A 26,788-nucleotide genomic window follows, 5' to 3' on the forward strand; every position below is an offset into this window, starting at 1 on the left:
ACAGCAAAAGAGATGAGTGTGCTTCATTAAAATGTACATATATTAAATAGATTGCAGCAGCTATTCAAAGTAAAGAAATCATGATCAAAACCATGTATTTTTTTTAATAATTAATCTTTAGTAAACCTGTGCAGTTTTTCTCTTTGGTAGAATATAAATGTAAACACCCATTCAATATGTACCAAGGGTAGTGACACGAAAATTCAAAAAGATTATAGGTTATTTTCTTTTCAAATTCATTGAAATTATCAATTTTTGAAGTTTGTAAGAGAACATATTTTATTAAATATGAAAAATGAAGATGAAATTCCTAAATTACCTATGAGTCAATAATCTACAGTTAGGTCACAACACGTGGGCATGCAAGAACAAATCTTATAAGCTCTCTGGTTCCAGTGTAACCAGGATTTTCAAAAGATGTAGTTAGACGATTCAGTCTGGCAGAAAGAACAAAAATTACAAGATTTCAATCTTTTTGTGAAAATAAGAAAAAAAGGGTGACACTTAACCGTTAGCCTAACAACGTCAATGGAGTATGAAAAAACCTTAAAGACACTTGACTGAAATTTCACAATAAAGGTGTTCCCTGACAGAAAACCAGGGCCAGACATGATTCGATGATTGTTTAGTGCAAGGCAGTACACAGTTAAACATTTCAGCGTAGAAAGAAGATATCTCTTTAGGTTGCTTATATCACTTCATAATAGATAATTAACCTTGATCATTGTTTGCCTTTGCTAAAATTCGGCTCAGAAAAAATGTGGCCAGATTACTACGATAGGTGGAAAATCCACCAGGTTCTTGAATTTCGTATTGGTAAATAAATTTGGGTATGAGTCAGTGTTATTGTTTTGGAAATATACTGGTACATCATATTACAACATATTTTATTCTCTTTATTCATAGTTGAGTAAGAAACTACTATCTTGGTAAATATGATACAGGTTGTGGTCAGTTAAAGGTAGCGATGGTGACATGATTACTGTCTATTTGGAAACATATTGGTTTTAAATGCACTATGTTCATGGTAAAAAATTTAAGCAAATCTTAAACAATATTGAATGAATATAATCATTTCTTCAAGACTTGTAAGTTGAGGGACTCAAGACAATTTCAGTGAAGAGTTATTTTAATCATTTAAATATTTCAATGAAAAATCAGTAGAGCCTGGTAAAATAATTATTACTTAATCATTTATGATATCTGAGTTTCTCTTTACTGTGAGATCAAAACTTCAATGAACAGTACTTTCTTCTGAAATATTGAACAATTAGTTCATGTATTTAATGGTAAGGAATTTTCATCTTTACAAGGCATGTCAAAAGATTATCTACAAAAACAACCTGTCTGTAGCTGAAAAATTAACAAAATTCCTTAAAAATGTCTTCCTCCATTGAATTACTGGTTCATGTGATGTTTCTGAGAACTATGGGGGTCTGAGTCCCTTATTGCCTTGGTTTTCTCTCTCTCGCTTTGATTGCTTGATAACCTCATCCCTTTTTGTCACATGACTTACAGGTTCATTATCTCATGATTACTAAATAGGCAAGCAGGCATGATTCATAAAATGACTTTTACTAAATGGATGCCTCTGTGGGAGAACTATATAAATATTAGATAGAATTTTACATCTACTTAGCACCTAGTATATTCTCATCTAATTTTTCATTAAACCATGAATACCATTTTAGAGTGAGTATGGTTTCTATTGTAGGTTGAAGACCATCCAGACTCCTGTTCAAACACTCTGATAGATCTGTTTGATTTACCTTGATGAGACCAGCAAAGTAACTATCATATCAAATGCATATCATTCTGGAATCGATTCAATCATAGTAGCATTTACTCTTCTGGGTCTAAGTAAATACAAGAATATTATCCCTTACAACTTATTGTTTTCCATTGCTTTGGAGTTTGCAAGTCAAAGCACACCTAACAACAATAGTGGTCGCTGAATTCAGAGGTCCACCTTTCATGCCAGTTGGCTTATAAAACTGGCATGTTTGCCATAAAAAATTGATGCCTGATTAAGGTTATGATATGGGTATCTAACAAAATACATCATGTTTACAACACTAAAGGGAAAGGCAGAGGTAGCTTGTTCTCAATAATTGATGGCTGTACTGATTTGAAAGACCATAAAAACAGAGCCCAGAGATATGTCCAGAAACTCCAAGTCAATGTTTCTACATAATTCTGGCAACAAATACTGAAGTCTGCATATAAAGAGAAAGAAATAAAAAAAAAATGTGTTAAAATTCATATGCAACGCTTTTCCTGGTAACAAAAGTGACAACAAAGCCCTACGATATTTTCAACTTTGCCACATAGGACTAACAGGGCATTGACCATTAATGGGTTCCAACTTCCCCTTGAGATGCAAGAAGTGATGCAACTCATCAAACATAGGGGAAGCTATATTTGGTTACATCACAAAATGTTCACAGAAAAGATAATTAGTTATAGATGAAAATTGGGAATTTGCAAACAATGCACAGAAAGAGATAGAGGGAGTGTGATAGAAAGCTCCATGATAATGCTGTGACATAACTTTAAAATATATGTTGACAATGGCTGCCGGCAGACAGCCGTATACAATAGAGAGGATGCATAAGATGGGATAATATTGATGTACTTCAATGCTTCAGCATCAAAGGTCAGGTATTCCTGGAGGGCCACTCCAACAATTAGCAATATTGCTACAAATTGTCCTGCTTGCACCAAACAACACATTCAAATGAATGCAGTCCCTGATTATCAAGACCAGAACCGAAGCAAAGGGAGTTAAGCCGTCCAAGGGGGACTGGCAAACTTCATCAGTCACACACACGAAAAGGACAGATGAATGTCATCTGATCACAATTGGACTTAATTTGTGTCTGCTGCAAACAATATCCCCCCTGATCAGTGGTGGGTTTGATGTCACTTACACAACATTATCAGCATTGTCTATCTTCCTACCACCATCGACTCAATCAGGGAAATTACAAAGCCTGCTGCACTGTGGACATTAAAGGGATTAGCTCAACTGAATACATGCAAATAAAGCAGAGAAAATGATGTAATAATCATAATGACTTGTTTTCCTAATCATCTTCATCAGATTCCAATCAATTCTTTTCCACTTTGACAGATGCTCATATTCAGCGCCAGTCAATTGAGCCTTTATAAGGCAGAGTAAAATTACATGTTTATGACATGGTCATTGAATGTAGCAGAGGATTATTGGTTCAAATCCTGCAGGAAGCACTTTTAGTAAACCAGCCAACACATCAGCTACAGCTTGCTCTATTAATAATTCATGTTTCCAATTCAAATTGATGTACCATAAAAGTCCAAATGATTAATTCAAACCTATTATACCCAACTTCTATTTACAATTAAATTGAGCCAACAAAAAACATTGAACAACATTGCAACACTACACAATGATAACTTTTTACCTTTTTTACACTTCTATTGAGATTCTTGCAAAAAAAATTTTTTTTAGTGATAAACCATTCAATGATAAAAGCAACCGAGGATAGTGTAATTTGAGCTATCCTACTTTTCCGCAATCACATGATAGACTGACACTTTCTTGGTACACACAGTCCCTGGCTGTGATGTCTGCTAGCCCAATATGAAGGAGGAAATCAATAAAAACAGAAACAACTTGGTGTGCAATGGTCATGCAAGTCAACCTCTCAGTAAAATCAATGCTCAGCTAACAGGCTTACTGTCCAAAATGCTCCACTATACAATTTATGCTTATCCCATCATAATAAACCCATAAGCTTAATGTCAAGCTTCTCTTGTTTCTATTTCAAATCCGCTTAACCTTTTAATGCAGCATTAAGAAACCTGGAGAATTCATTTTGTTCCTGCGACTACTTGAACCAGTGCACTAATTAGCTTACTTACAGGCTTGATGCTGAGTTACAGTAACATCATGAACTTCAAATAAAACAGCAATACCAGCAGTACTTTCACTCAAATTAACCCGGTTTCTCTACCTGATCACCTTATCAGTGAGCAACACACCATGATCTTTTTGCAGAGTCTGCTTAGTCTCTCCTGTAAAGTCTAAGCAAATCTAAGCAACATGTAACTTGATACTACCGGTTTGTAATAAAATGGTATCAATACTTTGTAAAAATTGTAGATATACATGTATTCCAAACATAACCTCTTAAGATTTGACAGCAAAGGCAGTAGCCCATTTACAATTCTTGAGCTCAATACATGCATGGGTCCCTCAAATCATTCTGCACGATACTTAGTGTAAACCAATTTTTATATTCCAAACATTAACTGTTTGAAATATTCTGAATGTTCTTGGAATGTAAATTATCATGAACCAGTTTATAACGAGTAAATCCTAGGACAAAGTCTGCACCAAATAAAATTTGATGTACAGTAATTTATACAATTGGCCTTTCCTACTAATAATTCTTCTATTAGTAAGCTCTTTATACTTCAAGCTTCAGTGACTCATGGTTGTTATAATAGTACTTTGAATATATTACAAGCAATACTTCAACATGGATTTGTTCTACAACTACAAGGATGTAATTCAAATGTTGAACAATACAGTTTATACTATAACTGCATGTAATATAGAGTACCTATACCAGTATTTTTCTCACCATCAGTTTCATCTTGATTCATATCAAAAATATGATCTCCAGGATTTTATGTTAATGACTGGTAAACTGGTTCACCTGTCATTGTTGTTTCCTCCAAAACCCTGCAACTTCATTTTGTTGGGAGTTTTCATTCATTGTGAATTTCATACAGAGAGAACTCAACCTTTTTTAAACTGTACCTAATCAAATAGTGTGGTGGTTCCAGTTTATGTTTTCTCTAGAACTGGTTATCACTGCCAGGGCTGATGTATTAATCTCCACCAAACGCTATTCATCCCAGGTCATCAGCCTCAATTCTGCTCCCGAAACAGAGCCAGTAACTAAGTATTGATTGTCATTCAAAATAAGCCCACACCATGGACATTTTCTGGGTTTTAAATTGTGACTTGCATTTACTTTTTCCAGCCATGTGTCACATTCTATCATGTTTTATTAATGGCCCACCTAATTTTTCCATGACATTTCAGCATCTGAAACCTTTTGCTTAGTTTTTATTCTTACGCATTTCCATTTCCTCTTAGGAATAAAGGCTGTCTTGTAAACACTTATGAACAGGGGAAAGAGATTGAAATGAGTTTTTCTTTGCAACAACAAAATATAATCCAATTTCTGTAAAGATCGTCATACAATGTGACAATTCTGAGTTTGACATTTAAACTTTGTGGAAAACTTTATGTATCTCCATCATGGGGAGAATATATCATTTTTTTACTCCTCATAAAGTGAGTAGTTATGTTAAAGTTCAAGACATTAATAAAAGCAAATCTTTTTTAGTCTCATAAAAACAAGATTTCCACACGAACACCTATTATTGGGTTTTTTTCCTTTCTATTACTTGATTGACAGTCCATATCTTACTGGAAGATTTCCTCTGACCAGGTGGACATGAATCAATTGCAGTGTTTGCATGCCACAGTAATTAAATCCTTCACACCAAAGATCTTGTTCAACGAAAGAAAAATCAAATATTTACAACCAGTGGCCTCTGCCTTCTTACCTTCAAAGTCTCATACAGCCTGACGATATTGGGGTGGCGAAGCTGGGCCAAAATCCTGGCCTCCCTGTGCAGATTCTGCCGACAATATTCATCTTTGATCTTACGGGTATCAACTATCTTAATTGCAACCTATGAAATAAAAGAACACAATGGTTTCATTCAAACATGGTTAGATGCATGTGCAGCGATAATTTTACAGTTTTACCTGATACAGACGTTCTTTGAAAAACGAATGTTGTGGACAAATATTTGTCCATGGCTGGAAATTTTAGGTGTGCTGTTACGTCATATTTATGGCAAGGCGTGGTCGATTTAATCAAGAATTGCAGAGGCTTTAATGTGAGTGAAGTTTCATTATATTTTCTCACGAATCTTTCCTGATACTCACAATGATTCGTGTGGTTCTCTCGTGATATAAAATTGGTAAAGATTTCAAAATACCGGTGGGGTGCGTTCAGTGTGTACGAAGTGGCGTTCGGTTATGATTCCACGTCAATACATTTTACATGTAAAAGTATGTATATGAACAGCTGATATGGCATACCCTAACACGTATTATATGTTTTCTAATTAATACATTCAATTTTTTATTTTAAAAAAATAAGGAAAGATATAGAAACACGCACCTTGCATCCTGTGACCCCATGAGTTGCTAGCTCTACCCGCGCAAAGCTACCCTTGCCAAGAGTTTGGCAGTCCATAACATACCGGCCGAGACACTGTATTTTCTTCCCCATGACTCTTTCACAGGGATGTTATATTCCATACCTGACATAAATCCTGATCAAAGCCGAAGAATTCTTCCTTGGTTTTATACGATGACTTTAATAATTTCGCATAAAAGGACATAATCATCAGCTTTTAATTTCTCTTTGTACAACTACAATTATCACGCTGAGCAGGGTGTTACATTACAGCATCACAAGTCCACCACAAGAACACGATGCTAAACTTACGGGGAACTGCTGTCAATTAAAACTGGGATTCCTTGAACTAGAATATTTTCTGGGACCACTGTGAAATCGTCTAAATACTCCGAAAACACAAATTCCAACAGTTTGCATGACGTTTTGTGCGTCAATATCGAGTAATGTGTGCTTGTTGAATGCAGCATACCACGGACTTTGCGGATCAATAGCTAACTAACACTATTCTTGAATCAGAATTCGATTTCCTGCGCAAAAAATAATGCCGATGCTTCCTATCTACGTGGAGGACCTTCGAACCACTTGTTACAAATTGTGCATCCTTTTCGACCATTTTTTCATGTTCGCAAATATTGCTCTACTGCACTGTCATGTGACACGGCTGTTCATGAAAATTTTATCTGCATTTAATATGATAATATGGTAGATGGAATTGTGAAGCCATGACAACAGAGCATCAATCGGACTTGTTCGATTTTTTTCTATCGCCACATATTGCATTGTAACGTCTACTGTTGCATGAATAGTCAATAGTTCCAGCATCTGTACCTCAAGCGCGACTACTCGGTGCTCTGGCGTCTGATAGCAGACGACATACCTAACACGTGTCGCAATGATACCTTGGGTACATTACCTGATACCGCAGAGCGCATAGATTATGGATGAGCCAAAGGCTCGAGAGCGACATAAGGGATAACCCTGATCATGGCTGTAAAACCGAATCGTTACATCGAATTTCGCCACACCTGAGTCAACACAGTTTGACATTAAACTGGTCTACGGCAACTGCTGAAGACGTCAAGTGACGTGTACCAAGCCACGTCGGTTGTGGCTCTTGGGTATATCTGGGGCTATTTTTTGCACAACACGTGTAGTTAGACACTTTTTCGTATTTTGCTTCAGGCAGTCATCTAAACGACCAAAAAACGTACCAAAAATTAACACAATAAACGTTTAGTGTGAATATATGCATATCAATATAGACATTCTAATTTCTATACGATGGTTCCAGATGAAGGAAAATTGCTTTTGCAAATAAGACAAAACAAAAATTTAATTATAAAAAAAAGAGTCGCTATTTTTGGGGGATCGTCCTATAAACTAAGTAGCTGATCTGAAGATAATTCAAACTATAATATATAGAAATTTGATATATACAACATTAATGACATACTTTATTGACTGATAAAATATAATAAGTAAAATGTTCATTAAGTAGGCATTCCATGTGGTAAAGTTTTCAATATTGAATATATCTACTTTCAATTGCATGAATTAACTTGAAATTGGTACACACAACTCTAAAAAAAGACTGCAAAGTCTTCATTTGTGGTGACAACTTAAACATATTCGTTGATTGACTACACGTATCCGGTCGAGTTTTGATTGGTTACTTGATTGATATTTTATACCGACAGGAAGAGGTTTTGTTTTGAAGAAAAATATAAACTGGTGGCCTATAGAGTACAGGTGAGCTAAATAATCAACTGGTGGCCTATAGAGTACAGGTGAGCTAAATAATGTTTAAGTCTGATCGACGCTCTTAAATTTTAAACACAGCTCATAAATGTACAGTGTATTTCGATTTGCCATCTTTTATATAGCATCATCATCCCATGAAAATATTGATCTAAATAATTATTTTCTACGAAATATTGAATTGTTTTAATGTTTGTTTTAGATATCTTGTCCAGTCCGGGACCTGTACGGTCGCCTTGTGTTCTGTTAGGCGACAGGTTGATAACTACTGAGGTTCTACCGTGTACTTGGCAAATTTTCGTGATCTTTTGAAGTGGGGCCTCATGCCATGGACTATATCTGTTAATCATTAACATTAAATGTGTGAAACTTTGGTTGATTAAGGTTTCTTACCTCTTGTATTAAGAAGATCACCACCGCAGAATAAAAGAAACCAAAGTGTCGAACATCCTTTAAAGTTTGTTAGAATTAAACTTTTTAAAAGTTCAAACTTACTTTTCTATGAGGCCGCATTCCTTTTTACATCTTATTGTTCCTACTTTAGTAACTTGACAGATTATCTATTGTTATGTGTTTTCTCAAGTATGTTTATAAACCTGAACCTAACGTTGAAAAGAAAAACAGCAGTCTTCATGTAGTCATGGTAGTGGCTGTTAAGGACTTTGTACGTGTCTTTTCGTGTAGTTATGGAAAAAATGCAAACTCTGTTACATATAATAGACCTGATGCTGATCACCAGTATATGTGCCCACGGTGCCTTTTACTTCCCTGTACAGCTGCAGGAGTTACAATTCTATTTGAACGTCCGTTTTTATTGCAGGTTCTGTCGAACTGACGACGGTGAAAAATGCAGCCTTTCGTGATCTGAAAAATGAATTCCGACTCCCACAGTAAGATTACCCCCCCCCCCCCCCCCATAAAGAAGTGTAAACAGTCATCAATTAGCGTGAAGTGTTGTCTGTTATCGTCTGTGTGGTTGCTGGATCAAATCCATGAATACCGTTCTTGTAATGATTGCTATTGTGTGTGTGGTTGTTGGTTCAAGTCCATGCATACAGTTTTAGTGGTCCTTACAACGGACTATTTCTACTTTAATGGAAATTTTCTTGCCTATCGTGTAAAGAAAATCGCCACCGCAGAGAAGGAACTAAAATGTAGAACATCCTTAAGTTAGTTAAAAGTTAAAACTTACTTTACTACGAGGTCGTATTCTTTTTTGTCAGAGAGTTGTTTCTACTACAGCAACTTGATAGACTTTCTCTTGTTTTGTATTTTCTCAAATATGTTTATAAATCTTAGCCTTACACTAAAAAAACGCTGTGCTTGCTTCAGATTTCGTGCATGTCTCTCCGTATAGTTAGTAAAAATATAACTTCTAAATGACCTGATGCTGACCACCAGTACATGTGATCTTGGTGCATGCTACTTTCCAGTACAGCTGTAGGAGTGGAATTCTATTTGAATGTCGTTTTATTGCAGATTCTGCTTGGATGACGGCAACAACTCTTACTAGATCAGTATCAAATAAAAGCAGCCTTTCTTGCTCTGAAAAATTAAGGCTGACTCCTACAGTAAGACAACTAAAACAATAGAGAAATGTATACGATCATCAGACTAGTGTCATAATAGTCTGTGTGGTTGCTGGTTCAAGTCAATGACACCAAATAAATCTTTCTATCTATGCACAGTTCTACCGTCTGTGTGGTTGCTGGTTCAAGTACATGCATACAGTTCTAGCGGTGGTTTCTACTGTATGTGTGGTTGATGGTTCAAGTCCATGCATACAGTTCTAGCGGTGGTTTCTACTGTCTGTGTGGTTGATGGTTCAAGTTCATGCATACAGTTCTAGCGGTGGTTTCTACTGTCTGTGTGGATGATGGTTAAAGTCCATGCATACAGTTCTAGTGGTGGTTTCTACTGTATGTGTGGTTGATGGTTCAAGTCCATGCATACAGTTCTAGCGGTGGTTTCTACTGTCTGTGTGGTTGATGGTTCAAGTTCATGCATACAGTTCTAGCGGTGGTTTCTACTGTCTGTGTGGATGATGGTTCAAATCCATGCATGCAGTTCTAGCGGTGGTTTCTACTGTATGTGTGGATGGTGGTTCAAGTCCTTGTATGCAGTTCTAGCGGTGGTTTCTACTGTATGTGTGGATGGTGGTTCAAGTCCTTGCATACAGTTTTAGTGGTCCTTACAACGGACTATTTCTACTTTAATGGAAATTTTCTTGCCTATCGTGTAAAGAAAATCGCCACCGCAGAGAAGGAACTAAAATGTAGAACATCCTTAAGTTAGTTAAAAGTTAAAACTTACTTTACTACGAGGTCGTATTCTTTTTTGTCAGAGAGTTGTTTCTACTACAGCAACTTGATAGACTTTCTCTTGTTTTGTATTTTCTCAAATATGTTTATAAATCTTAGCCTTACACTAAAAAAACGCTGTGCTTGCTTCAGATTTCGTGCATGTCTCTCCGTATAGTTAGTAAAAATATAACTTCTAAATGACCTGATGCTGACCACCAGTACATGTGATCTTGGTGCATGCTACTTTCCAGTACAGCTGTAGGAGTGGAATTCTATTTGAATGTCGTTTTATTGCAGATTCTGCTTGGATGACGGCAACAACTCTTACTAGATCAGTATCAAATAAAAGCAGCCTTTCTTGCTCTGAAAAATTAAGGCTGACTCCTACGGTAAGACAACTAAAACAATAGAGAAATGTATACGATCATCAGACTAGTGTCATAATAGTCTGTGTGGTTGCTGGTTCAAGTCAATGACACCAAATAAATCTTTCTATCTATGCACAGTTCTACCGTCTGTGTGGTTGCTGGTTCAAGTACATGCATACAGTTCTAGCGGTGGTTTCTACTGTATGTGTGGTTGATGGTTCAAGTCCATGCATACAGTTCTAGCGGTGGTTTCTACTGTCTGTGTGGTTGATGGTTCAAGTTCATGCATACAGTTCTAGCGGTGGTTTCTACTGTCTGTGTGGATGATGGTTAAAGTCCATGCATACAGTTCTAGTGGTGGTTTCTACTGTATGTGTGGTTGATGGTTCAAGTCCATGCATACAGTTCTAGCGGTGGTTTCTACTGTCTGTGTGGTTGATGGTTCAAGTTCATGCATACAGTTCTAGCGGTGGTTTCTACTGTCTGTGTGGATGATGGTTCAAATCCATGCATGCAGTTCTAGCGGTGGTTTCTACTGTATGTGTGGATGGTGGTTCAAGTCCTTGTATGCAGTTCTAGCGGTGGTTTCTACTGTATGTGTGGATGGTGGTTCAAGTCCTTGCATACAGTTCGAGTGGTGGTTTCTACTGTCTGTGTGGATGATGGTTCAAATCCATGTATGCAGTTCTAGCGGTGGTTTCTACTGTATGTGTGGATGGTGGTTCAAGTCCTTGCATACAGTTCGAGTGGTGGTTTCTACTGTCTGTGTGGTTGCTGGTTCAAGTCCATGCATGCAGTTCTAGCGGTGGTTTCTACTGTCTGCGTGGTTGCTGGTTCAAGTCAATGCATGCGGTTCTATTGATGGTTTCTACTGTCTGTGTGGTTGCTTGTTCAAGTCCATGCATACAGTTCTAGCGGTGGTTTGTACTGTCTGTGTGGTTGCTGGTTCAAGTCCATGCATGCAGTTCTAGTGATGGTTTCTACTGTCTGTGTGGTTGCTGGTTCAAGTCCATGCATACAGTTCGAGTGGTGGTTTCTACTGTATGTGTGGTTGTTGGTTCAAGTCCATGCATACAGTTCTAGTGGTGGTTTCTACTGTCTGTGTGGTTGTTGGTTCAAGTCCATGCATACATTTTTACTGTCTGTGTGGTTGCTTGTTCAAGTCCATGCATACAGTTCTAGCGGTGGTTTGTACTGTCTGTGTGGTTGCTGGTTCAAGTCCATGCATGCAGTTCTAGTGATGGTTTCTACTGTCTGTGTGGTTGTTGGTTCAAGTCCATGCATACAGTTCTAGTGGTGGTTTCTACTGTCTGTGTGGTTGTTGGTTCAAGTCCATGCATACATTTTTACTGTCTGTGTGGTTGCTTGTTCAAGTCCATGCATACAGTTCTAGCGGTGGTTTGTACTGTCTGTGTGGTTGCTGGTTCAAGTCCATGCATGCAGTTCTAGTGATGGTTTCTACTGTCTGTGTGGTTGTTGGTTCAAGTCCATGCATACAGTTCTAGTGGTGGTTTCTACTGTCTCTGTGGTTGTTGGTTCAAGTCCATGCATACATTTTTACTGTCTGTGTGGTTGCTTGTTCAAGTCCATGCATACAGTTCTAGCGGTGGTTTGTACTGTCTGTGTGGTTGCTGGTTCAAGTCCATGCATGCAGTTCTAGTGATGGTTTCTACTGTCTGTGTGGTTGTTGGTTCAAGTCCATGCATACAGTTCTAGTGGTGGTTTCTACTGTCTCTGTGGTTGTTGGTTCAAGTCCATGCATACATTTTTACTGTCTGTGTGGTTGCTTGTTCAAGTCCATGCATGCAGTTCTAGTGATGGTTTCTACTGTCTGTGTGGTTGTTGGTTCAAGTCCATGCATACAGTTCTAGCGGTGGTTTGTACTGTCTGTGTGGTTGCTTGTTCAAGTCCATGCATACAGTTCTAGCGGTGGTTTGTACTGTCTGTGTGGTTGCTGGTTCAAGTCCATGCATGCAGTTCTAGTGATGGTTTCTACTGTCTGTGTGGTTGTTGGTTCAAGTCCATGCATACAGTTCTAGCGGTGGTTTGTACTGTCTGTGTGGTTGCTTGTTCAAGTCCATGCATACAGTTCTAGCGGTGGTTTGTACTGTCTGTGTGGTTGCTGGTTCAAGTCCATGCATGCAGTTCTAGTGATGGTTTCTACTGTCTGTGTGGTTGTTGGTTCAAGTCCATGCATACAGTTCTAGTGATTGTTTCTACTGTTCGCGGACCGGAATAAGATACGATGATAATAGAGCGTCTGTTTTACATAAGTTGACCTCGTCTTAGCCGCAGTCGAACCGCCAAGCAATATTTTGCACCATTATCTATAGTTAGTACTCATACTCCTCATATGTACTTGGAGTTTCATTTAGAAACCACGTGAACGCATTGATGTGTTTTAAGGACGGGTTCCTCTTCAGAAATACAGCTGTTACAGACATAGCTAAGTCATTGCACGCCAGTGGTTCATATTCTCTGCAAAAGGAAAGCGATGCTTCGGCCTGTTCAAGTCCTTTCCGCGAAACAATTGATTATATAATATATAGAATCGTTACCGGTGTTTATTTTTGTCGAACCAATTGAAATTTAATTTGATGACATGACATTAAGTTTTCAACTTGTAGTACCATCTGTTCCATCTATGGGCGCTCGTATTTGAAGAGCTTTCAGATGATAACATAAAAATATTGAGCCCCTGTAGTGCAGAAGGTTCCGGTTTGGTTCGGATACTGTTAGAGGCCTAAAAACGAAAATTGTTGTTAATATTAGTGCAAAGTTGCCGGGTGGGAAGTAAATCATTGCAAATGACCCCTGTCTATGTTTAGTGACTCATTGAGGATGTTCTGTGACATGTTTTCTTTCGTATCAAACATACGGTACCAATACCCTCGATCCTAAGTTATCAAGTCTAGCCCCCCCCCCCCCCAAAAAAAAAATAAAAATATTTCACCATAAGTATTTTGTAAATGCGAAATATTGTAGACTTTGATATTTTTCAAACTTTATGGTTTTTCTTTAAATACGATGGACTGGCAGTCTTATTAATATTTCTAAATATCCCACTTTTCAATGCCAAGTCGTCTAACGTGGAAGAAAAGGTTATTTTATGTGTTTGAAATGTCTTTGTCAATGGGATCATGCTTTGAGTAGTTCCAAGGTCGTAAAATATCAAGTTACGAAGAGAAAGCAAACGGAATAAAAATATATTTTCAGTATAGGTAGTGGGTATTGTGTTTTAATACAAATTCTCTGATAGTCTCCTAGATCTAAGATGTGGTATTATGCACATATTTTCACATAGGGATCCGCACATAAGTTTTTTTGTTGTTGTTTTTTTTTATATGAAAAAAAAAAGGTTTGAAAGTCTGTGGATATCAACTTCCATAAATTTGCTTAAAGAATATATTCTCAAATCAAAATACTGCGTTTTCTGTATTAAGAAAAAATAATTTATAGAACCAAGGTAAGCATTCGCGATGTATGGTTTAACGCGATTATCCGTAGCTCTTCGCCTGAAATATGACTGTCCTTATACAAATAAATAAACTTTTGAATAAATTACTCTCTTAAAAAATAATTTTCTGGGGGTTTATTATGGGTTTTAAATGAAAATTTAGTATTTGGTCTATAATGAAATTTTAATTTGCTTATGAATTGGATACAAGGATCTGAGAAATTTATGCTCATTTTATTTTAATTCACCTCACTTGAGTTTGATTAGGATACACGACATGATAATAGTCGTACATTTGCCGGGAATAGTTCAGCATTTCCTGGATCGGTACGGCGGTTGTCGTTCTTGGCTCGACTCTTTCCTCTCCGAATCCGGACTTCTTTCCGAGTGTTTTAAAACATAAAATTGTACACGACCCTGTATATAAATATAAAACACGGGCCCATTTCAATATCATAAATATTACGTATGTAAATAATTTGATTTATGTGTTACATTATTTAACTATTATTGCATTAAATCATTTGCTACTTATTAAAGGACTATATATGATAGGGGCCTAAAATGGCCCCCTAAAATGAACATCATCATTTTACTTATCATTCTTTGTTTTCTTAATACAGCTATGTATGTGATGTGTTTACATAATATTCATTTTGGTTCAAGTGCCCACAATTTAGAAATATGACATTGTAAAGACAACCTTTTCCCGCCATTTTTGCATTTTTAACGTAAAACAGCTTGTTTTCAAGCAGTTTTTCCTTCCGAAAACATAGAGCGCATTCTTGAACAAATAAAATATTTTAATCAGAGATGTATCTAGCCAAGACTAATAAGTGACAAAAATTTTTTCCTTGTTCAAGCATGCGCTCTATATTTCCCATTCGTAAATATATAAGAAAAATGGCAATTTTTAGCCGATTTTGATTGAATTATAGAAATGGCGTCACTTCTGATGTCATATACTGCTAGGGAGTGCAAATAAATCAAATAAATAGATGAAAAATATATTTTATATCAACTCTTCTAAAAAATTAGTTAACATTTTATTGTACCCGAAACGCTTAAAAAATGGCGAATTATGGGGGCCAAATTTAACTCTTATCGTATATAGTTCTTTGCGGTAAATTATTGATGCTTGCAATAATTTGTCTTTAACGACTGTGTGTGCATGCGGAAAGTTTGAAAGGTTTTTCGATATTACACATTCAGTTTGATTTTCTTTCATTTGATGGTGTGAATCTGTATTAAAAGGCAGAACGTGGTGATTCAACGGTTTAAAATTTCTCGATGCACTCATTTTAATCACGAATGTATTTTTGCTGAGGAACGTTTTGTGTGTTTATTTATGAATGTTTATGTATTACATTAAAGATTTAGAATTCAAAAAATGTAAATATGTAAATGTTAAATATACATTTTACAATGCTCGGGTTATCCAATTACATTATTATTTTATAACTTCTAAAGCTCTAACTTAATTCCTCAAAAAACATATCCTCAAGAAATTGTAATTAATTTGTTAACAATTAAATACTTAAAGACATAATCATTGAAGCTGTTATCAAACAGCACCGAACACATGGCTTCGCTATGGGTATATCAAAGCGATTGTCCGTGCTTGATTCACCTTGCTAAAATGACGTCGGCGTGATCACAGAAGGCTGATTAAAATCTGCCCAAAATAGTCAACTGGATTCAGACGTCTGCCGGTGTCCAATTTAAGGCTGGCATTAGCTAAATACAAACAAAACAACTGTAACATGTGTTTTGTTGTCCGTTGCGTAATGTTGACAGTTTTGTTGTAACAACAATAAAATGTGTCACATAATGTGATTGAGAATAATAGTTTTTCGGCTAAAGTCGAAGCCGTCATAAAGTAGGACAAGTGAAAATCTAATAGTGTGGCATAGGTGTCTTGTTTTCAGGCCAATTATCAAAATGACTCTATGTACATCTACAAATTACTTAATTTCTCAATGTGATCATTATACACCAGGGGGGAATGACCCAGTGACAATCCAATTTGTATGCTTTTAAAAACTCGATTTCCATATAAAAGCTGTCTTGTTATTTATTACGAACACCGTATTTAATTAGGTTACTTAAGTTGGAACAATCTTGTACTTCTTTCCAATTCTTGGATATCGAACTGTGTTCCTCAAATTTATTTTGGATAGTTTGCCAAGCAAAGATCAAAAACCACCAGAAACACACACCATCACTGTCATGAGTTAACCAAGTTCAATTTTTCACATTTTTCACCAATTTTATATATCAGCAACAATCTTTATGACTTACTTAAAATGAGACAGATATGGGTCAAGCGTGGCGTTCGCAGACCACTTGAGTCTGATACAGGGTGTGTCAAACAAATGGCATGACACTCTCTATGGGTACTAAGAAGTTCAATATAAACCGCAATTTCCGTTTTCGCTTGAGGTGAGAATAAACCTCGACCCAAATTTACACGTTGGTGTATATACATGGAAGTTCATGCAGTGTATGTAATAGCTTTTGAAAGGCATGTGATTATGTAGTTTACACCTAGAAGGCCTCTCGAGATATATTTTTCCTTTTGACACTCCTAACTAATATAAGCATGAACAAAGCGGGATAACTTCTACATGCCTGACTAATTGAGCGTTTCCTCTTCTTTATATATAAATTCATTATATTTAAAATTTAATTGAGTCAACGAATGAAAATACAATATCAACCCCCATACTGAGGGGAGCGACGGGAGGGGAGGACTCTAATTAAAGGATCGGGCCCTCCATATGTGTCACGGGCTAACGTCCCACACTCTTTTGAGTACTTCATGGTTTCTATAGGTATGAATAATGTTTCGCTTATTATTCATCCAGGCATACAGACGTACTTATTAAATATACTCATACGCAGTTCCCACGATGATTGACACTCATCTAGGTCAATTTTACATATGTGGGCGGCACTATTCACACGTGAGTTTCTTCACAACATAAACAAACGACACCAGTTTCAGTTTTGTAGAATTTTTGTTGTATTTTACTACAACGTAAGATAACGATAGTACAAATATCATTTGCACATGCCATGTATAATATAATAATAATAAAAAGTCATATGTACATTTGGCTTCTCCCGATTTCGCCTGACAAAAAATTGTTCGTTGGATTAATGGGTATGTATCAAAATATATATACTCAAAATTTCAAGATGGGGGAATATTTTTCTAACAACAAAAAATTATCATAGCACAATATTGAACAGATTCCCGTCGAGTTTGTTTACAAACCTTGTAACAAAAGTACATACAGAGTTTTACATCATTGCAGAACGATATCAGTAAGAAAGGTTTTATGCCTTTGTATAAAAAAATCGATCATGGTTCATTGCAAAATATCAAGTTTGTCTGTGACCTTTCTCATGTAGCTTTTTCATAAAGAATATAGTAAAAAATATCTACATTTCTTTGTATGAAAAAATATCCCTGCAGATCATTTTTATGGAATAAGACACAAAATATGATTATACAGTGATGAGAAAAATGGAAGAATGAAAGATGTTTCACCCACAGCTACTAAATATATATGGAGACAGTCACTTCTACGTTACAATACTGAGAATATTACACACAGCACAAATATATACTTGATATGGATCAGTTCGTTCTCACAATTTATATATAATATAGATATAAATCTCTCATAAATATAATGATACATCACAACTATACCAGTCTCTGCCTCGGTGCGCTAGATCTAAGATCCGCACCCCGGGTCCTGACTTTCCACGTGGTCCGCAATACCGACAGAAAGGTCCTCCCGAAACGCTCGTTTGGATTATAACGTATTATTTGCACATGTCCCTTCAGAATTATCAACAATCAGTCATAACAAGAACACACACATACGAAAGAAACGATGAAATGAAGGATGACGAAGACGTTCAATGAGCAGCAATTGAGCCAAGAACGGAAATGTCTAACCATTCGGATTCCAGTCCAATCATTTCGGAAACTTCAGGCGTGGAATAATCCGGGAATTCAAAATGCGATCCATTACTGGATGTGGAGCAAGCACTTGACACATTCGAATTGTTATTATGCAGGTCGAAGTTAGGGAAATCACATGTGTCGGCGAGTTTACTCAAGTCCAAGTTCCCTAACTCTATCTGCCAGTTGTTGGGCATTTGAAGCACGTCGGTGAGATTATCGAGATCCGCCAACGACGAACCGTCTCCCTGCTGAGTCGGGTTACCCTGAGATGAGATATTGCTGGGGCGACACTTGATGTCTTCGGGCGAGGCGGCCGGAGTATCGTAAATTTCTTCGGGGTAGAAGCTGGTGGATTCCGGGGTGGGGGGCGAGTAGACTGAGGGGCTGGACGGCACTTTGGCGGGAGGGGTCAGCTGACACGAGGACACGGGCACGTGTCGACTGGCCTTAATACTGTCTTTGAATTTCTTGTCAATGGTGAGTTTGAGTTTCAGACGACTGTTGTATGGAGTACTTACATTGCTGTCGGGTTCGGTAGCCCCATCCAGAAAGTTTCTGACGGCAGCCTTCTGCTTCATACGGTCGGTGCGAGTTTTACTGGTCGGTTTTGACACTTTGGATTCTGATTTTGTCACAGGTTTGGCCTTCTTGCGGGGACGGTATTTGTAATCAGGGTATTCCTGCATGTGCAATAGTCTCAGACGCTCTGCCTCCTCGATAAAGGGCTGTCGATCAGTTTCGTTTAACGTTTTCCAGCGTTTACCCAATCGTTTACTGATCTCAGCATTGTGCATATCGGGTGAAACTTCGGAGATCTTTCGCCGTTCAAGCTGTGACCACACCATGAACGCATTCATAGGCCGTTTGACATGGTTTGACTGCTTTTTGCACTGAGTGGCATCCGTATACGGCGTGTGAGTGTTAGGGTCTATGCTCTGCGATCCAAAGACTGTGTTATTTTGAGGCACCATATTTCCAGTTAAAACATTGAATACACAATTTTAATGTCTTCGGTTGTTTAATCCTAAATACACAGTTCCTTCAAAATGAAGGAGTGAGTTCTTGTTATAACTGTTCACTTTTACTTCGATAGCTGTTCTAATCAGAAAACATGCGAGAAATCGGTTTTATTTACCCACGCTGATTTCCAGTCACGTGAGTCTTTGGCTAAATGTAACCAATGGGATTCCTTGAACTTATAGCTCCGCCTCCATGAGGGAGGGGCTTATTTTACAAACCAGGTCAACTGTCAATGGGATGACAAAGCTTAGCTGGGCTTTGTTTTGATTTTAAAATACACATAGAGATCATGAAAAACTAATATTTCCGATTAAATTCATTTGAAAAGGAAATAATGATGTAAAGAATTAGTCATTATTTGTTTGTTTATATAATTATCACATTTTCTAAAAGACTTAATTAATTTAAGAAAATTGTGAAAAAAAAATGTTTCCAAATTCCAAATAGTAAAAGGATTACTTCATTTTTTTCTGTTCGTGGAACTATCTCTCTCTCTCTCTCTCTCTCTCTCTCTCTCTCTCTCTCTCTCTCTCTCTCTCTCTCTCTCTCTCTTGAGAATTAGAAAATGACTATTCTCTCTGAAATTTGCAATTTACTTTTGAGAATGAACAGATTTAATTATAAGATAGCGGATGATCGATTCGACACGTGCAGCGTCCTCATTCGTGTCGCTGTCAGAGCACGCGACAAAGTCTAATACACGCGCAGTCCTCAAATTTGATAGATCTGAACCAAAGTTTATAGCCAATGGGAAGATTTTATTTCAACAGCACTATCGACCCATGCTTAAAATCATTATCTTATAATGAAAAAAAAAGTAGAAAAATACACATCTAACCAGAAATGAATGCACCCTGCAGTTTTTATTGTCGAGAACAAAAAATTGTGAATAAATTTTAACGTTTTCTTTGCATAGAAACAAGTTTACCCAAAAAGTCTTTGAACCTGGGGTGAGAGTGACGTCACAGGCAGGTGCTATCTAGGCAAAAGGTGTATTGTGTCAATCAAATTTGATCTGTGTTGGGCACGCGACGGTGGCAGCTGGCAAACGAAGCAGCCAATAGAAATAAACATATTCCAATGACTTTCAAGCGACAAATTCGGGAACCCGTATAAAATTAAAAAATGGTAAATGGAAGTACTTGATCAATTATTAATGACAGCGGATGTCTGATGCATGGTGATAAAGTGAAATAAGAACAATTTACCGAATCAATCCATCACGTTCTGCATCAAAGGTCCCAGAAAGATTATATTGGTCAAGCATTCAATCGGCTACATAAATGCAAGAAATACTAGATAAGATATCTTTCAATCCCTATCTAAGACCCTTATGTTTCAAAAAGTGAGTATCCGTATTTCATAATCTTCAATAACCTTTACATGATACCAAAATGATGCGTCCCCACACAAGGTGAGAGAACGGACAGTTTCATGAGGGGAAAAGCCCTCGAATCAATGGTGAAATTCCAGAGATCAGGTAATTAGCGCCGATGGCAGGTGAGACGGGCGCACGCTTACATCAACTTCAGATTATTAAATTTTTCTTTGATGTACTCTAAAAGGCACGCGACACCTTGAAATATTAGCATATAAGTGTTTATATCTTAAAAACCAGGTAACGGTACCTACAGATTTTGACACAAGCGACCCGAGAACACCTGCCCCTCTTTGAGATGTTTGCAGAGTAGAAATGACAACAATTTGTTGGGGACTGGGATCGCAAGCCATCTGCCGCGGTTTCTACATACAAATATTTAAGCTCTTCCCTCCCGACCGGGCGCCACCAATCTGCAAAAAACAATCTGTCGCCTGAATTTGGTTATGGTATATAATTTGTTTGCTAAAGTGGCTGTTTTGTAAGAAACAACTGGCAATTTTGGTTCGACTATTTTACTCTTAAGAGTGGGTGTTCATAAATGTTTACAACGATTACACAGGTTTTTTTTCTCTCAGACTCATTAGTTAGGGACTGTGATAGACGTTTACGTATTTGCATGTCAAGAATAGTCATCAGTCGGGTAGAAAATGGCAATACACATGCGGGGTACTGACTACGTGTCCAAAGTCTGCCACAACATCTTTTTGCATGTCGAGTCTATATCTTGACAATATACATATCCGTGCCAAAGGTCCGTGGCAGTCAACTAACACCTTCCTCAGACCATTGTGAATTGCCCAATTGACTGATAAGTTATCAAATATAGTATAGTAAAGCATGTAGATATACACAACCATACACTTTATGTACCCAGCTGTAACGTAATGGACTATATTTGTAAGGGCTCCATGTATACCTGATTACCATCGGTTGTATTTTAGAACTCACGAGCACCCCTGTGATAAGAGACAGACCCCCCAAATTACATATCAATGACCAAAATCTGATTATAGGGAGTATCGGAAAAATCACGCGTCCCTTCAGCTGGCGCGAGCCTTTCGGCACCCACGGGCTTTTTGTGATGTTATACATGGTGTAATACCAGATTTAATCATATCAAACCAGCAAATTGAATACAAAATACAAGATTCAGATGTAAATTGTACCGGCTTGATAGATGGATATACCCTCGAGTAGATTTTATTGTCGCCATGCTATCGTTTTTACCCAGGGTTCCGCATCTACTTAATGATTGGACATCTTGTCTACATGTGCCCGTTATACACGTATTTTTGCACACTTTCCCATTAAACCCAAGTTGTAATCTATACCATAACACATTGAAATAATCTCTTGAAATTAAAAACGACGATTTACGCCCTGCTTAGAACGTCTGCTACAAGGCCTCGGGCACGTGGCGTTTTCCACGGTACCATGCGCCAAAGAGGAAATACCCCATTTTACAGAAAAGATAAGAACATTAATTATTTTGAAAAGTAACAGTTCCGAAAAGTTGTCAGTAACTCTGGTGACAGCTGTTTCAAATAAGCTTTCTTATAAACAAACCCGTATTTCCTCTCGACACATGACCCTGTGAGAGATAGAATTCCAGGTTCGAGTTCGGCGAGAGAATCTTGCTGACTCGGACTGTTTTATTGAGAGTTTACCCAGCAGGAGACGAAACTGCAAAGTTCCGCATATTAATGACACGTCGAATACACAGTGGCTTTTTGAAGTTCCAAAAAATTCCCAGTGAAATAAATGTTAACGGTTGCTTACAGCCATTTTAGTTCTTTTTCATTATTTTAAATGAGGGAAGTTGTATTATTGGTGACAAAGCGACAACGCGGTCATTTGTCTTCACTTATTGCATATAAAATTCATTTAATGTACGTAATTATTGCATTTCTAACAATGTACGGGTTTGTCCTTTTAAACACGATCCTAGGATGTATCTGGAAGCCGTGTAGTCTTTACATTCGTGACTATAATGGCTGAGACAACTGTTCAGCTATAAATCTCGGAACTCAAGTGCTCTCTGTCGCGTCCATGCAACTTTCTTGCTTCATTTGATATTAGATTTGGTGCAAAGTTAATGCTCAGTGAAAATTTTAGGGTTAAACAGACAGATTATAAGCAGCGTTATTACCAAGACCCCACAAAGAGTCAATGGAAGTTCGAAGTAAAAACTTATTTGAGGAACACCCAATCCTGGTCACTTGAAATCCAGTTGGATGAAGCCAGGTGTGTTTTGTTGCAATGTGGATAAAATTGCACATTTTTTAAAATCCTTTTTTAATCCTTCAGTGCAAATGCAAAGCATGTACATTTTTTGAAAAGTTCTAAAACAGAAATTTAAGTTAATACGTAATATCGATGGTTTTCCAAATTTATACTGTACTTAATATTCTGATAGTCACGTATGTCTGATAAGTTATTTTTAAGATAAACAATTCGGAAAACCAAATTTTGAGTTGCTGACTTTACTATTAACAGTGAATTATAGAAAAGAATCATAGTAACCTGCGAAAAAAGTTTCGTTGGTATTCGTTTGATTCAATTATCACCCATAATCATCGAGTTTCTCCGGATAACTACAAAGAGATTTGGTGTTGGTACACACTATAACTTGCAAGGACCACCACGCGGGGTCATTGTAAATCATATCTGGACAATTATACATGCCGAAATATTTATTATTACAATAATAGCCCCCACACAATACACACAAGCACGCGTAAATAAGGCCCCCAAACGCGAGTTCTTCTGACAGATATATCGGGCACCTGCTCATGCACCTGGATGAATTTGAAAATACTTGGGTTTGTTCGTCATCGAGTTATTGACAGGCAACTGGATTTTTGTCTCAGTATGATATTGATAAACATGTAATAAATTGCTGATATGTGTGAATCACGGCAAAACTTGAGTACGAGTTTCCAAGTTCCATAACAAATTTCGAACGAGTCCTTAAAACTCAAGTTAGAAACTAAACTTCAAATAAGTCCAAAATTGTAAAGCTTTGAAAGGACTCGAGAGCGCAGGGTTAACGCTCTAATGTCGGAACTAATACTATCGGAAATTTGAGATTTGGGGAGTACTTGTCAATATTTGACTTCTCTTATTCAAGATCTGAACAATAGGAAGCGTGTTTAAAACAGAAATTACAGCATGGGGCGGTCTTCATGCTCGTGTCACCCAATAACGCATATGTACCACTGGGCTATGGGCAATGCACTTTGCGGATTTCAACCTTTTGACGAGTGGGCTTTAAAAATTCTATATCGATCACTACACCAATTAAACCCAGAAAAGATGGTACCTATAGTTATCCCAAATGTCGAGATGTTTGCCAAGAAAAATCGTCCGCATCATCCGCGGATATCAATCGGCTTCAATCCCCCGCAAAATGTCGAGGCAACTCACGTCTCATTGAACTCGGAAAGGTAATGTCCGACCTACTCCGGATCAGTTAATAGAGGATATAGGTCAACGTTCTCTCCGAAACCGTGTATCGGGAAAACGTAATAAGTTTCAAAAAAAGAAGTCGTGACGTACTGGCCTTCTCAAGTCAACGTTCCCATTATATCCAGATCGATAGCAATATAGATCTATAAGTATAGATGTGTATTCGAGATCAATTAGGCGCGAGGCTTTGATATCAGATAGGCAGGAATCAGTGAATGACGTTGGACAGTCAGTCATTCACATGGAATTCTACCTGATTATTATGCCTTTCACTAATTACACGAGCACCAACTAGTGACTGATGATTTGTTTATAATTGATATTTTTAATCAGATGCAAATTACGGAGTTATATTCGTTGTTTTTCTTCGATGCTAAGAAAATTGCAAAATAATACGCATTTGTATAAAAAAAAATATGTTGCCAAACTTTAGACAATGTTATGTTGTACAATTCATTCATTGTTTTGAACTCTCCCTTAATTTTCGTCTAAAACGGAAATAAGGTCCTCCCTTGCACTGAATTAACATATCTACCGGGCAAATCATTAGCATTAATTGGTAAAAGGGAAGTCGTTGTGAAAACACCTTTGCATAAAAAAGGTTTCAAAATTTATGAAAACGTGAAATAACACACCTCTACGCCAGGTACTTATATACTTATATGACTTATAAACACCCAATTTAAGTCTGACGAAGTACAATGTTAAATGTAAGTCATAATATGAAGACAACGTATAGGATACTCTTGTCGAACACCAACGTCAACCAATGACCTTGACCTTCTCTGACGTTCAGTTCGGCCTTGACCGTAAAGGAATAATTTTAAAAAGCCCAATTTGAAACTTTGCTAATTGACAAAGAAAAATGCAAAAGGTCTGTTTTGAGACATGCTTTGTTCTTAGAAAACTACCGAGTTAGATAAATGTAATTATAAAGATATTTTACAAAGGTGAAAAAAAATTGTAAAATCCCTCGTTTCTGCTAATTCCAGTACAGCAGAACTTCGCTGAAGTTGGACATCCATGTTCCAGCAGTTGGATGATAGTTAATTGTAACTTTTATTTGAATTGAAACGTGTTAACCTCTCTCACATTAATACGTTAATGGTTAAATTAAGAAATACATGTCTAAATAAGCACATAACCGAGTTGTTATTATCTTCAGAGATAGGTTATCATACAGAAAACGAAAAGAATCGAAAACTATTTCAGAATGAAACAAAAATATAATCGTTTACAGATATTAATCAGACAAACGATTGCCTCCAGAAAATGACGAAAAACTGAGAACATACAATTATATATCCTATTAATTGGCTGTATATCTATGCGTTTCATATGCTTATCGCGACTATATCAGAAGATCTATAACAAACAGGCGTTCTATCAACTCTGCCTCTTTGCGCTGACGAACTAATCGGTAACTGCTTCCTTCCAGAGCTATACACGTCATCTATTCTGCGCAAAAAACAGGTCAGTGACCATAACAAATAATAGATTTAGAAATGTAGGTATCGTAATTGCAGCGAAAGGAAATATATAGGTTTACCCTTCTCTTATACTAAAAAGTTGGCAAATTGTCTACAGCGCTGCAGGCAGGGAGATTGCATGACACCTCACTCAACGTGACAGTGTCTTGGTTATAGGAGAGTTTGACAACGTTCATTATCATTTCAAATTCCCGCAGCAATGACTAAAATTGATTACATAAATATAACGCACTAAGCCATGGCAACGATCCAGTTTGAAAAAAGTGAAAAAAGGGTTAATATACCCCAAATACGCAGAGCGCGTGCCCCAGTGGTCACCGACCAATCCAATCGAACGGTTCGTTTTTTTTTCTCAGAAGATTCGAATTTGAAAAAAAAAACCTAATAAGGCTTATCTATCAAATTAAGCAAACCGCACGTATCGTCTTCCAAGAAAAAAGTATTTACTCTCTATTACGTAAATGGGCCATGCTTCTGTTAATTTTAAACAGAAGGGAATGTGACACAAATGATGAACTAGTGAACTCTTACAAATAAGCAGAATTGCTAAAATTATAACCAAGCATCTTATAGAACAAGACAGTGTATTGTTATAAATATAAAATTTATTATCTTTCCCGCACTTATTCGGCTCTTCTTTCAACAACCAGCAAGGGAAATGCGACGGACAAGATAAGGCTACTCACGGAAAAGATCTCAAACTCGTGTACGTCAATCTACATTCCTTCGCCTCTTTTCTTGTGTGTTTGAACACACGAAATATTTTAGACGATATATTTACCAATTACATATATTTTTGTCGAGAAAAAAAACATCAAAAGTCTTCCTGTCGAATTCTTCCTTTTTTTCTGTAAGTAGGTCTCGATCCGACAGTTAGCGTTTAATGAATTCAGTGAAGTGTAAATTACATCGCAAAAGGTTTCTAACTTTAATATTGTATTAAACATTGACTTTTTGAAAGTCGAGTAGAATACTGTTAGGTCGCCATTGTGATTTGTATGTAAATTAAAATCGACGACAGCGAACCTCTCACCATTTCCTATAAACCTGTAGACATAACCAGAGGTAAAGTTTAAGATTTACGACCCAGAAAGGGATATACGTAAACACCACTATAATTACCTAACATTAACAAAGTATTAAATTAAAAGATAAGTAAAAAATAACACCACACGGCATTAAAATTTTGGAAATGGAGAGATGTGACCATGACAAATTGCATGACCTTTGACACCGGAGGTCCTTCTTGCTCGAACAAAAAATGTCGACTTGGCACATTTTATACGGCG

The 26,788-nt window shown here is 37.1% G+C and overlaps 2 protein-coding genes across 10 annotated transcripts in view; both read right to left on the reverse strand.

Annotated features, from left to right (window-relative positions):
- The window catches only part of LOC105340730 (serine/threonine-protein kinase SIK2), a 63,504-nt gene extending 56,523 nt beyond the window's left edge, over positions 1-6,981 (reverse strand). For 2 of the 9 annotated variants that reach the window (XM_066066240.1, XM_066066242.1), the window contains exons 1-2: positions 6,252-6,974; positions 5,626-5,754 (exon numbers count right to left, since the gene is read on the reverse strand). In XM_066066240.1, the coding sequence (XP_065922312.1) occupies positions 5,626-5,754; positions 6,252-6,362 (240 nt within the window). In that variant the 5' untranslated portion in view covers positions 6,363-6,974. Of the gene's footprint in view, positions 1-5,625; positions 5,755-6,251 lie in introns of all 9 variants that reach the window. The other 7 variants (XM_066066239.1, XM_020072382.3, XM_066066241.1 and 4 more) reach the window with 6 other exon arrangements.
- A 10,178-nt stretch (positions 6,982-17,159) lies between these two features.
- LOC105340727 (transcription factor SOX-11) lies at positions 17,160-19,263 on the reverse strand. The gene has a single exon (XM_011446901.4). It carries the CDS (start codon positions 19,109-19,111, stop codon positions 18,092-18,094), a length of 1,020 nt encoding a protein of 339 aa, XP_011445203.1. The 5' UTR covers positions 19,112-19,263; the 3' UTR covers positions 17,160-18,091.
- Between the last annotated feature and the right edge of the window lie 7,525 nt (positions 19,264-26,788).

The sequence above is a fragment of the Magallana gigas genome, chromosome 7, assembly GCF_963853765.1.
Source record: "Magallana gigas chromosome 7, xbMagGiga1.1, whole genome shotgun sequence".
NCBI lineage: Eukaryota > Metazoa > Mollusca > Bivalvia > Ostreida > Ostreidae > Magallana > Magallana gigas.